At 41.8% G+C, this 14,715-nt stretch overlaps 1 protein-coding gene across 1 annotated transcript in view; it reads left to right on the top strand.

The window, feature by feature from the left end:
- The window catches only part of LOC109411936 (PP2C-like domain-containing protein CG9801), a 30,273-nt gene extending 28,081 nt beyond the window's left edge, over positions 1-2,192 (top strand). The window contains exons 4-5 of the mRNA XM_062858964.1: positions 913-1,131; positions 1,205-2,192. Coding sequence (XP_062714948.1) covers positions 913-1,131; positions 1,205-2,070 — 1,085 coding nt within the window. The 3' untranslated portion in view covers positions 2,071-2,192. The remainder of the gene's footprint in view (positions 1-912; positions 1,132-1,204) is intronic.
- Positions 2,193-14,715: the final 12,523 nt, after the last annotated feature.

Genomic DNA, 14,715 nt, shown 5'->3' with positions numbered 1-14,715 from the left:
GCTTTTACTTTTGTTGTAGAAGACGACCTGGACCCCACACTACCTGGAACTGGGCCGTTCAGGTGTTTGTTGAGCAGATTTTCTCCCATGGTTTAGAAGAAAAATAAAAAGTGCAAAACATAGTACCATATTCCTGCTGATCTTCTCGCTTCTCGAACTTAACGGACCCATAAGCTGTTGAAAACTACCAAATAAGCACGGATTCTTGTTCTCCATTCCTTCCGTAGGCACTGACTGATATCGCTACGCTATCTGCTCTGCGCTTCTCCTTTGTTCAATACAGGTACACATATTTACTAATTTCTCTCGTCGGCCTACATTTGAACCTTGCTGCACTAAGGTATGCGATGTACCTTCTCCAACATTGTAGACTGTCAACTCGTAATTTTGTAGCCCGGGTTCAACTTGATATAGTAACATACCGTCAAATGGGGTAACTTTCAACACTTTCCGACTATGAAGCAATGTCATTGAAAATTTAAACATTGGAAACATACTGTAAACTTGTATCGTTCAGCTAAGGTTACTATCAGGTACCCTAACGGCAAGCAAGGTCATAGGAGAAAGGCAAAGCTCGAATTTCATACTTTATCGCATAAAATGAACAAATCGTTTTATCAGTGTAGCTTAACAATATATAAAGAAACAAAACTGATTTTTGTACTAAAACGATCTTTGGTATACTTAATCTCGATAACCGAAATAATGGAGCATACTAGATTTCATTATTATGAGAAAATTATTTGCAGTTAATGTATGTCATCGTGTTGCAAGTACCCCCGGTAGACGATAAGTGGCAATATTAAGGGGAATGGAATGTCCAACTACTTTTATGCGTGGTTTATGAACGCTACTCTACATGAGAATGTCGATATGAGTACCATTAATGCGATTTTCCTTATTTATTTGCAGCGTCTTCAACAAAAGACATATTTGTAAGTTTGGTACGCAGCTTTTGGGAGGCGCACGCCTATATAATGGAAGCCGGAGGAGCGTTGACTACGTTAACTGTTCTAGTGGTTTTACCACTGTCCGAAGAACCGGGCAAATATGTTGCATGTTGCTGCAATGTCGGCGATTCCCTCGGATACGTATACTCCAAAGTTCATGGAGTGCGAGAAATCACTGAAGGTAAAAAGCGCATTTCTTGTAGTCACCTGAGAGTACTTTTTAGTTCCTATCATTTTAAAACTTCCATTTCCAGGTTCCCATGATGTGAATTCCATGCGTGACATGCGCGATGCTCTCGGTGCCCTTGGACCAGTCAACGGTGATAAACCGGAAATGACAAACCTAACACTTGCATTGACAGTCTTGGAAAAAGACGACATCGTGTTCCTTACATCAGATGGCATAAGTGATAATTTTGACCCTGTGGTGGGTAAGTTTGCTGAACCACTAACGCATAAAGTTCAGCCACTGGCTCCTCAATCTAACCAAGCTCGCCTAGCACCTAAAAGACAAAACAAAAGTGCGTCCAGTATTATGTCTAAGCAAAAAGAAACAGTAGAGACAAACGCTAGAGTAGGACCGTCATCAAGGCCGCCAGTGGTTTCACACGCGCCAACGTCACAAAGAAGACCAATGTCTACAGGTTCATCGGTGGATGGAGTCAGACGAACTTACACCAGGTCGAAGACGTTCATCGAACCAAGGTTGCGGATAACCAATCAACCATCAAGGACATCGGCATTGCCGTTGGTGACAGGTGCCCAAAGGCATCAGTTAACGCTGTTGCGAATGGCCGATCTTCTAACATACGGCATAAATGGAACTCTAAGACCTTGTACTACTGCCAAGCAGCTATGCCAGCTGTTGATCGATTTTGCGACATGCATCACATCCGCAAAGAGAAAGATGCTGGAGCAACGTGAGCTGTATTACAGATTTGTAACTGACAAGGATGGCCGCCGAAAAGAGGTAGAATATACTAAACATCAGCAAAAGATGGCCCGTAAGCGGATGGTAGAAGGGAGCACGTTTTCTTCGCTTCCGGGAAAGCTGGATCATGCATCGATTGTTGCGTACACAGTTGGTGTGGAGCGTGCATATACAGAAACGAACCTCTAGTGAACTGAAATATGTAATGTAATTTTGATGAATCTACAATATGAGCTGACTGGTCTCGCTTTTTTCAAATAACCAATATGGATAAACCTTAATAAAATCAATAATAATCATTTACTGGTAAATATTTTTGTGCATTATATTTAGTTCTATTGCATCCGAAAACCATTCTTTAATTTGATTTAGTTAATGTGAGACTTATTGAGGCTTACCGATTGCTTAATAGGCCCAGTGGCTGAACCAAGACTCCCGGATCAACTAGCTCAGTAGCATGAGACCCCTCGAACTGTGTCTCAGGGCCGGCATGCTACTGGGTAATTCGGAGTGGTACGCGGATCAAGGTGTGCCGAAACTATGGAATTTCTTTGGCTATGGAAGAGTGTATGTGTTTGGGTGGAAAAAAGGCAAATTTATTAAAAAGCTACTGTGTGGTCTATAATATTTATTGGGCTATGGCGGTTTGTGGTAGATCAGGATCGTTGGGTACGTACCGGTGATGTGTTGGCGAGCGCTCGCTGATGGCTGCTAACGGCAATGGCGGCTGGCGGTGTCGGTCCCTATTGTTTCGTGCCCACTGGAATGGCGGGTCTGGCGGTCTGGTTGGCAAGTGGGATGACGTTCCACTGCTGTAGGGCCACTTTCGTGACCTGGGCTTGGATACGGCGTCTTCCTTCGTTGGCAAGATCGACGGACCACGGACGAAACCGTATTGGCCACGCCGAGAAGGGTCCTCCTTGACGTTTAGGGCTTATAGTCCGAGGAACTCTCACAAGGCCGGTTGTGGTGACCAGAGAGTCAGGTCTTTTACATTTAGGCGTAGACCGGTAAACCAATCTAGGCCGAATCGTGTGGATAGTGAGGTGGCGGTACCAAAAGGTAGGTCAAAAAGGTCCTGATAGGTAAGGTAACCAGGAATTAGGCACTAGTGTTACCAAGGCCAGTAGTTAGGACATACCTGAATGAACGTAGGCTGCTTTTTCCAATTACGCAGGTTCACAGAACGAAAAACTATCCAAAGTCACTTTTCAAAGAAACTCACTTCTATCACACACGAACGCAGTTTTCAAAGTGATCATGGCGATCGCCTCAAGCCTTAAAATGCCCTCCATTCCATCCTTTCCATCTGTTCCTTCGTCCTTACTCCATATTGCCTATCCTTGGTAGCAAACAACCACCCATTATGCTACCTGGTTGCCTACATTTGTATTCACAGCTGAGTTTTCGCTCGCCGCCCATTTTGACCACAGTTGATTTAAAATACATTTAACATTCAGATTTCCACATTCGAACAAACTAATACAAAATTACATTTTTTCATTTAACTAACAAAACCTATTATTAAAACCAAACACTAATCAAACAAACACTACAGTTTCCCTAACAAAATGCACAAAATTAAAATAAATCTGGGGATCTTGTAACTGAACGGTTACAAATGCCTAAAACCTGACAGTTCGATTCATTTTATTGGGTTATGGGCGTTATATCGTTGTCTTGCTTCCATGCTAAATGTAGCTTAACCACCTACATTTGTGATCTTCTTCATCTTCGAACCATAAGTTTTTTTCAACTTCGTCCCACAAGTTTGAAGATTCTATTGGCTATCGGTCGAGGATGCGGCTGGGATATGGACGTCCTGCCCACCGGCGGAGTTAGGTAATGATGTTGTGAAAGAAGGCATACGAAGCAATTTGAGTGAAAATTACAATGCTGTCGTTCCCTCATCGGTGCCGAGTGCGAAGTTTTCCTACAATTACTACATTCTGATTTTGCAGGATGATGACATTGCCATCAAAGTTAAATTAGTAGGAATTAGTTTGCAGAATGCATACTTTTTAGTATTTTTTCAAAAAATATCCCAAAATAAATAAATAAAAAAATAAAAGCTTAAATGACCATATAAGTTGACAAATAGCTTGTTTGATATATAATTTCTAAACGAATGTACTTACTACATCTCTTCAGCGTACTTTCTACATCTCTTCAGCGTACTTACTACATCTCTTTAGCGTAGTGTAAAGCCTGTTTCACCCCAATTCTCCTAAAAGTATAATCAAGATGTTCCATTGCAGTGAATATAATATGGCACTTAGATTATAATACCGTCTACCCCCGTTGGTTTGAACGATACCTCATGCAAACCAACGGGGTTCATTTTTTAATTTGAACTTCTAGTAACCCTGTGGGCATCGAAAAACACACTGATGGTAACCCGTTTTGCTGTTTTGTTTTGATTCTGCGTTCCGTTTCACCCCGTTCCATGAGCAGAATGACGTTTGAACCATTTTTAGTTTGAACGATGTGCAGATTAGAGGGGGTCAAATTAAAAAGTGTTCAGATTAGATGAGGTCAAACCAAGGGGGGTAGACGGTAATCGTTTTTAATTTTTATGCATTTTACGTATAAATTTTAGTTAAATTTAGCTTATAATTTAGCTTCCTTCATATCAATAATAATAAATTAAGGAATTATTTTAAAAGCATAATGATTTAATGACATGTTACCCTGATGCCCTGGGCCGGTTCTTCGAGACGCAAAGAGGAGATTGCTCGTAGTTCTAAAGCTGTTTTTGAAGTCAATCCCTCTTGCCATACGGGTGCGACTTCCGGAAGTGAACCTACAAGTAAGATCTGCCCAATTGTAAACTACTAACCTAATCCTAATCCCCCAAATGTACAATGATGGTCTAATGGAACAATTGAACTCGAGTTTTAGTGAAGCAATGCATAGGATGAGAAAATAAACGCATGCCATGAACGTAAATGAGCAGTGGTTCTGAATCTAGTAGAGTTTCTGACGGTTTTAGTGAAAGAGGGAGTTCAACTCAGATCGGTAGTTAACTTCGTAAGGTAGAATAGGCTCTGGGAAGGAAATCCACATGGTAACCAACCCACCCTGTGAATTGTAAATATTTTTCTAATAGTTATTCTTTCGGTTTGGTGTTTGGTCGTGCTGAGGTTTCGAAAGCGGGTTTAGGTTTGAAGAAAGGACTCGCCCTGAGGATTCCTGGCCGGGTGCGGGACATTTCTAGAGATTTTGGACACGCACACGATGGAACCTCGAATCCACCTGGCGCTTAAGTGGAGATTGTTCCTTCCGAACCTTATCTTCCCTTCTCTGTCCCGTTACAAGTGTTCCAGAACCGGTTTCGGATGTCCCACCGGGTGGATGTGGCCAAATATAATAGTGAACCAAACCCCATGCATACGATACATCGAAGCGCGGCGTTTTTGATAACCTAATGAATGGTTAGCTAGAAAATAGTCTCAGACCATATTTGAACCGGTAACGTTCCAGAACCGGTTCCGGATGTCCCGCCGAATGTGGCCAAATATAATAGTGAACCAAACCCATGCATGCGACACATCAATTCACGGCTTTTCGAATAATCTAATGACCGATTATGAAGGAAGTAGGCTAAGACCACATTAGGGACTGCCGGTAGTGCCACAGCCTGCTTCGGCTGTCCCTCTGAAAGAGGCGAATTATAAAATTGAACCGAAGCCATGCATCAAAGCGCTGCTGTTTTGAAAAGCTTATGCAGATGTTCCCAAACTTTTTGATACCGCGGCGCCTTTTGAAACAACTTTTTCAAAGACCTTCTATCATTTTGACTTCGAATTTACAACACTTGGACGGCGTTAATTTAGACTAGACCATGCGTTTTTCAATGCAAGCATTTATGATATCAAATCAAGTACGTTGTTTTATCAAATACCAGCTATAATTCTTCTATGTAATGAAATATCTGCATCAAAACAGCGGAGAAATTTTCAGAGTTGTCGAATTTCTTTGCTTATCTTCGTCTGTCCAAAAACTCGCCAAGTCTACTCTTAGGTCTTGGGTTCTTAAAATGCATTCCATTAAAAAAGGCTTGACGATTCACAGAACTTTAAAAATAAATAAATTTATGGACAATTGCAAAACTTCCAAATTTCTTAAATAAGCAAGTTTGCCAAATTTGTAAAAAAAAATATAATTATTGATTTTATCGAATTTGTGGTCACTTTCACTGGTGATAGGTTATTTTTCCGTTTTCGTGCAAGAAGGGCGAAATTAAAAATAGAGGTTTTCAGAATCAAGCACGAAATTGACATAGGGTAAAAGCTCCCTTAGTGGAGGTAGTACCAATAGTGGTGGTAGTGCCAATTTAGCACTATTTCGAACAAAAAGCTTGCAAATGACATTTTTAATAGATGCATCATAACTAATTAATAACATTAATTCAGTTTTGTGTTCAGGATTTGCCGAAAAACCTATTTTAAACCTTTAGCCATTGTGTCAATTTCTTGATTTTGCTTTGGCTGACCAAGCCATGTGGGAAATTACACTGTTGAAAATGCTTTGACATCCATGTGCACAACAGAACATGTGCTCGATGAACAAATTGAGATTTGAAATTATGAAAAGAAATCCACGTACTCCGGTGAGACTCGAACTCACGACTCCCAATTCGCTAGACGGGCGCTTCTATTCCTTCAAGCTACGGAGTCACTCGACTATCTCCGTCGCCAGCAGGCCTAGAACTGAACTCGATTCCACAATCGCACATGGTTATCTTCTTTTCACAATCCAAACCCCCTTCGGATGGGATTAGATGAACATCTAACACATTGTCTGTTGTGCACATGTATGTCAAAGCGGGAGAGGAAGTTATTTTTTAATTGTCGAGAGCTTCGGGCACTGCCTTCCAATCACTTATTGGTATGGCAATTAGTGTGCAGTCGGACTCTCGACGGGTCGGTCCTCGGCCGACCGAATACGGTAAGGGTGACCGTAGCACCTTACAAATGTCAATTTCTTGATTTTGCTTTGGCTGACCAAGCCATGTGGGAAATTACACTGTTGAAAATGCTTTGACATCCATGTGCACAACAGAACATGTGCTCGATGAACAAATTGAGATTTGAAATTATGAAAAGAAATCCACGTACTCCGGTGAGACTCGAACTCACGACTCCCAATTCGCTAGACGGGCGCTTCTATTCCTTCAAGCTACGGAGTCACTCGACTATCTCCGCCCGTCTAGCGAATTGGGAGTCGTGAGTTCGAGTCTCACCGGAGTACGTGGATTTCTTTTCATAATTTCAAATCTCAATTTGTTCATCGAGCACATGTTCTGTTGTGCACATGGATGTCAAAGCATTTTCAACAGTGTAATTTCCCACATGGCTTGGTCAGCCAAAGCAAAATCAAGAAATTGACATTTGTAAGGTGCTACGGTCACCCTTACCGTATTCGGTCGGCCGAGGACCGACCCGTCGAGAGTCCGACTGCACACTAATTGCCATACCAATAAGTGATTGGAAGGCAGTGCCCGAAGCTCTCGACAATTAAAAAATAACTTCCTCTCCCGCTTTGACATACATGTGCACAACAGACAATGTGTTAGATGTTCATCTAATCCCATCCGAAGGGGGTTTGGATTGTGAAAAGAAGATAACCATGTGCGATTGTGGAATCGAGTTCAGTTCTAGGCCTGCTGGCGACGGAGATAGTCGAGTGACTCCGTAGCTTGAAGGAATAGAAGCGCCCGTCTAGCGAATTGGGAGTCGTGAGTTCGAGTCTCACCGGAGTACGTGGATTTCTTTTCATAATTTCAAATCTCAATTTGTTCATCGAGCACATGTTCTGTTGTGCACATGGATGTCAAAGCATTTTCAACAGTGTAATTTCCCACATGGCTTGGTCAGCCAAAGCAAAATCAAGAAATTGACATTTGTAAGGTGCTACGGTCACCCTTACCGTATTCGGTCGGCCGAGGACCGACCCGTCGAGAGTCCGACTGCACACTAATTGCCATACCAATAAGTGATTGGAAGGCAGTGCCCGAAGCTCTCGACAATTAAAAAATAACTTCCTCTCCCGCTTTGACATACATGTGCACAACAGACAATGTGTTAGATGTTCATCTAATCCCATCCGAAGGGGGTTTGGATTGTGAAAAGAAGATAACCATGTGCGATTGTGGAATCGAGTTCAGTTCTAGGCCTGCTGGCGACGGAGATAGTCGAGTGACTCCGTAGCTTGAAGGAATAGAAGCGCCCGTCTAGCGAATTGGGAGTCGTGAGTTCGAGTCTCACCGGAGTACGTGGATTTCTTTTCATAATTTCAAATCTCAATTTGTTCATCGAGCACATGTTCTGTTGTGCACATGGATGTCAAAGCATTTTCAACAGTGTAATTTCCCACATGGCTTGGTCAGCCAAAGCAAAATCAAGAAATTGACATTTGTAAGGTGCTACGGTCACCCTTACCGTATTCGGTCGGCCGAGGACCGACCCGTCGAGAGTCCGACTGCACACTAATTGCCATACCAATAAGTGATTGGAAGGCAGTGCCCGAAGCTCTCGACAATTAAAAAATAACTTCCTCTCCCGCTTTGACATACATGTGCACAACAGACAATGTGTTAGATGTTCATCTAATCCCATCCGAAGGGGGTTTGGATTGTGAAAAGAAGATAACCATGTGCGATTGTGGAATCGAGTTCAGTTCTAGGCCTGCTGGCGACGGAGATAGTCGAGTGACTCCGTAGCTTGAAGGAATAGAAGCGCCCGTCTAGCGAATTGGGAGTCGTGAGTTCGAGTCTCACCGGAGTACGTGGATTTCTTTTCATAATTTCAAATCTCAATTTGTTCATCGAGCACATGTTCTGTTGTGCACATGGATGTCAAAGCATTTTCAACAGTGTAATTTCCCACATGGCTTGGTCAGCCAAAGCAAAATCAAGAAATTGACATTTGTAAGGTGCTACGGTCACCCTTACCGTATTCGGTCGGCCGAGGACCGACCCGTCGAGAGTCCGACTGCACACTAATTGCCATACCAATAAGTGATTGGAAGGCAGTGCCCGAAGCTCTCGACAATTAAAAAATAACTTCCTCTCCCGCTTTGACATACATGTGCACAACAGACAATGTGTTAGATGTTCATCTAATCCCATCCGAAGGGGGTTTGGATTGTGAAAAGAAGATAACCATGTGCGATTGTGGAATCGAGTTCAGTTCTAGGCCTGCTGGCGACGGAGATAGTCGAGTGACTCCGTAGCTTGAAGGAATAGAAGCGCCCGTCTAGCGAATTGGGAGTCGTGAGTTCGAGTCTCACCGGAGTACGTGGATTTCTTTTCATAATTTCAAATCTCAATTTGTCCATCGAGCACATGTTCTGTTGTGCACATGGATGTCAAAGCATTTTCCTTTAGCCATTGTCGTCACTACATCGATGAAAATCAACATGGGTTTATGCCAAAGCAATCTACTACAACCAATCTGCTGTCGTTTACGTCGTATATAATTGATGGCTTCTGTAAAGCCGCTTTCGATAGCATAAATCATGAAATTGCCATTGCCCAATTAGCAAAGAATTGGAGATGTAACTTCACGTATTTTTGATGCTCCTTCTGGGATTCCCCAAGGTAGCCACCTTGGTCCCCTGATCTTTCTTATATACTTCAATGATGTTAATAAGAAATTGAAGGTTCCTCGCTAGTCCTTCGCCGACGATATGAAAATTTATTTTCAAATTAGTTCGCCTGCCGATACCCGCTTTCTCCAGCAGCAGCTAATCAATTTTGCAGAGTGGTGCGCTACAAACCGGCCGGATGAAAGTAAACCCCAACAAGTGTACCGTTATAACTTCCCCGAAGAGAAGGAATCTTTGCAGTTCAATTACGATCTCTTCGGCACTTCCATTGAAAGGACTAATTGCATTAAGGATCTAGGCGTGCAGCTGGATAGTGAGTTGTCTTTTCAGCAGCACATATCGTATGCTGTCGGAAAGGCGTCCAGAAACCTCGGCTTCCTGTTCCGTGTCGGGAAAGAATTCACCGACATCTATTGCCTGAAGCAGTTGTATTGCTCTCTGGTGCTCTCTGGTGCGCTCAACTTCAGAGTATTGTTCGCCGGTATGGAATCCTTACTACTGTAACGGAGTGGATAGAATTGAAGCTGTACAACGAAGGTTCATCCGTTTCGCTCTCCGACGTCTTCCATGGAGAGACCCGTTTGGTCTACCCAGTTACGAGAGTCGTTGTCAACTCACCCATTTGGACAGTTTAGCGATTCGTCGGAATGTAACCCGAGCTCTGTTCATCTCAGATGTGTTAACATCAAGGATCGATTGCCCGGTTTTGCTGACCAATATCCAACTGCATGTGCAAAGTAGAGTTCTACGAAACCACCGGTTTTTGGGAATTCCTGTCCGTCGCACGAACTATGCCGCTTACGGGTCCCTTGGTGGCCTTCTTAGACTTTTTAATAGGGTTGCTGACGGTTTCGACTTTCACCTGTCAGGGGCAGTATTTACGAATAATTTAAAATTGATTTTATGTAGATCCAACATCATTAGGGCATAAGTTAGCCTGTTGGTAGTAAAAACAAATAAACAATTATTTTTCTTAAATTTTTTACTCCTTTGCACTTATAGTGGCGGTAGTGTTCCTATAGTGGTGGGTCCCATAGGAATTCAATGGGATGCGCCATTATAGGAACCAATGTTAAATTTTACCTCCATAATAGGAACCGTGTACCTATAGTTGGTGCAAGTGATTTATTAGCAAAAACTGAAATAAACAATGGTTTTTACATTTTTCCTAGCAAATTTAAGTGAAAAACTACCGATTAACGTTTTCAGACTTTTTATTTTGCGGTATTATCGATTTAATTCAATTATTTTTCTACAAGGAGCTACTAATAGCACCACTATTGGTACATTTACCCTACAATTTTTCGCAGAATTGTTTTACGATAGTGATGTTAGTAAAAATGTATCACGAAGTGTTTGTGACAGCATGATGACGGGGAGATTGAAGCAATGATTCTAAAAGGTCCTTGAAATATTTACTTTCTATTGCAAGCCGGACTTCAGCCCCCCCTTGATCGAAAACTAAGCTATCATCAAAAGACCAAAACAAATCAAAATCTAAGCGAAAATATGCAGAACCTCGGAAATATAAAAATTTGATAAAAATTTCGACCAAGGAAAAACACCTTAGAGTGGTTTTTTTAGAAGTCTTCATAAAAAGGCATGAGTGTAAGGCGACAATTATTACTAAGATGTTTCGTGTTTCAAATAGTAAAACTTTATTCTTTTTGTTTTGGCTCAAAAGCTTGCGGCGCACCAGGGTGCCGCGGCGCACAGTTTGGGAAGCACTGGGCTAATGAAATAGCAAGAAAATAGACCATATTTGGGACAACTAGTAGTGTTCTGGAACCGGTTCCGGGTGTCTCGCCGAATGTGGCCGAATGTAAAAGAGAACTTAACCAATATTTGCGACCCTTCAAATGACTTTTTAGGTGAACAGTTAACAAGAAAAAAATCTCAGATCATACTTGGGAAAACTGGAATCGGTTACGGGTGTCCCTCAGAAAGTGGTCAAATGTAGAAGGGAACCGAACCCCAAAATCGCGGCTTTTTCGATTACCTGATGAACGGTTTAGGGTGTCCCACCGGAAGAGGACAAATATAAAAGTGAACCAAACCCATGCCTGCGGTACATCAAATCGCATTCTTGACAGTAACCTGATGCACGGATAATAGGACAATAGACAGATTCCACATGAGTTGCTATCGGCAGTGTTACTAGTTCTTGGTACCCTGATGAACAGTAAACATTAACATAAGCTCAGACCACATTTAATACTACACGAGCAGAAGGGAATACCTTACAAATATTGCAGACTACATCCCAAATTGGACTAGGGTCTTGTACCATTTGGGCAGGTGTACCTATTTTGGGCATTTGCCGCTATAACTAAGTCAATTTACAACCGATTGATTTGATTTTTTGTTCAGAGTTGGGCACGCACAATATCTAACTCTGTACAAAAATTCAAATCAATCGGTTGTAAATTGGCTTAGTTATAGCGGCAAGTGCCCAAAATAGGTACACCTGCCCAAATGGTTCAAGACCCTATCACACTTTTTTTTGGTACGCCTAAAAAGTGTGATAAAAGTGCACATTTGCCTCGGATCGTCTCGACGTCTTCGGTGCACTTATTCCTCCATTTACAAGGAATAAGTGCACCGAAGACCTCAACGATCCGACGTGTCCCTGCGCTGCAATCACACTTTGAAGGTGTGTGCACACTATTGTGTCAGTCCAATTTGGAGTGCAGTCAGCAATACCATGCAAAGAACAACCTGTGCTCTAATACCTAAATTTGTTATTTTTATATTATTCTACAAAATGTTATGTGAATATCACAATATTGCGAATATTTTGTATAGTTTTTCTTTCGTTGCGCAGTTTGCGCGCCGGTCAGTTACGCGCAGCTCCAATCCAGTTGCGCGCAGCCAATCAGGAGCAAGGAAGCAGACGACGTCGTTGCGCGCCAAAGCTACTCGCAGCACGTTTCTATTGTCTGCGACCAAAACAAACATCGACGCTCACCCACCGGCTGATTGTTGTTGTTGATAACTTTCGTGGAAAGGTAAGTTAACTCATTATGGTCCCTTTCGAGATTGTTTTAATGAAATGGAAATAAAACAATATTTTCTGGAATTGTTACTGATTCGATTGGTTGTGTCATTATTTGTTGCATTCAGTATTGTACTGATCGATCGCGGTTGATACCGGTTGGGTATGTTTTAAGTAATGCAAATATGGATACTGCCCATAATAAGAGATTCACCCTTGCACACAACTGACTGACAGATCGGTAAAAGTGTGAAACTAAAATTTTTCTTGCTAAGCGCAATAACAATTGGCTTTTTTAACGGTGTTGAGATAATTCGATATTCTGAATCTGCATGTCAAACTGAGCCGAAATACAAATTTTCATGAATTTCGGAGCCCGGGAACCTATTTAAAAATCAATTTGAAGTTTGTATGGGAGCGATTTGTCGAATCACCCCTTGTTGCAGTTTGTACTGGGCGGAGCTGTCAAACAGTTACCCAGCTGTCAAAAGGTGATTTCAAAAAATTTCTTTGAAATTGATTTTAGGTACCAAAATAAGGTTCTAAAAATCTGAAAAAAATCATAGTGGCTCAGAAAAAGGTGCTCTTTCGTACAAAATCGAAAAATCAATATATTTTTCTTAATTTAAAAACCCAATTGGAGGTATTTGAGCAGAGTTTGGTATTAGTGTGGTATTTGTTGATTATATATTGCGAATATTTTGTATAGTTTTTCTTTCGTTGCGCAGTTTGCGCGCCGGTCAGTTACGCGCAGCTCCACTCCAGTTGCGTGCAGCCAATCAGGAGCAAGGAAGCAGACGACGTCGTTGCGCGCCAAAGCTACTCGCAGCACGTTTCTATTGTCTGCGACCAAAACAAACATCGACGCTCGCCCACCGGCTGGTTGTTGTTGTTGATAACTTTCGTGGAAAGGTAAGTTAACTCATTATGGTCCCTTTCGAGATTGTTTTAATGAAATGGAAGTAAAACAATATTTTCTGGAATTGTTACTGATTCGATTGGTTGTGTCATTATTTGTTGCATTCAGTATTGTACTGATCGATCGCGGTTGATACCGGTTGGGTATGTTTTAAGTAATGCAAATATGGATACTGCCCATAATAAGAGATTCACCCTTGCACACAACTGACTGACAGATCGGTAAAAGTGTGAAACTAAAATTTTTCTTGCTAAGCGCAATACAGCTAACTCCATAGATTGTTCTCCTTTTTATATTAGGCCAACTAATTATCCATTCTTCTGAACTTTTTACTTTTTCTTAAAATTGGCAGATTTTTCGAAGCCTTGGGTAGCATATGCACGTGCGCTGGAGGGGATCCTATGGGGATCCTACCAGGATCCTTATTTTTTAAAGCTCTCCCTCCTGATGAGTGTACCTGATATCCTTATGCACATTGTACTGCCACTATTTCTCCGAAAGTAAACCTTACTCCTTTAACTTGGTCTCTAAATTTGCCATGAAAAGTTCGCATATAAATGGGGATTAGGAGATTTCCTATGGGGCACCTTTGGTCTGCTTGAAGAATTTTCCACGAAATTGGAAATGATTCTCATTTATGCACAACCTCGTTAATCGCTTCTTCTTTTTCTTCTTCTTCTTATTTATGGCTCGATGTTCGCATTGGAACTTGGCCTGCCTCTCTTCAACTTAATGTTCTTAGAGCACTTTCACAGTTATTGATTGAAAAGCTATCTTTGCCTGTTATTGTATGAATTTGGACATTGTGTGGCAAGTACAACGATATACCATTCCCAGGAAGTCGAGGAATTTTTCCCGATCGGAAAGGAAATCGAATCGCTTTCCTTTCCCAAGCTCTTTTCAGACTTTTGTGGTAGTAACCAATCCTACCAGGATCCTATCAGGACGATATCGGGATCCTATCTGGATCCTATCGGGATCCTATCGGGATCCTACCTGGTTCCTACCGAGGAAAGGAATACCTCGTACTTGCTCCTCATCTTCTGTATTCGTAAGACGTTTCCTCAAGCACAGCTGTTGCTTTCAACAACCATTTGAAACGTGGAGCTTTGTGAAAAAGCATTAGAACGGCCGGTATATCATATTTAGCGCACCAGTCAATATTTTATAAAATAATATACATTTATCAATATTCGTTTCCTAACGGTTCGACATTCAAATAGTTTATGGAATCCGTTATCAGTAGTACTAAAACATGGTCATGCGCACAGCTGTTCATCGTTCGTATTTGCCGATCACAGGTCCATTC

The sequence above is a fragment of the Aedes albopictus genome, chromosome 3 (assembly GCF_035046485.1).
Source record: "Aedes albopictus strain Foshan chromosome 3, AalbF5, whole genome shotgun sequence".
Classification (NCBI taxonomy): Eukaryota; Metazoa; Arthropoda; class Insecta; order Diptera; family Culicidae; genus Aedes; species Aedes albopictus.
This window is presented reverse-complemented; position numbering and strand designations above follow the sequence as displayed.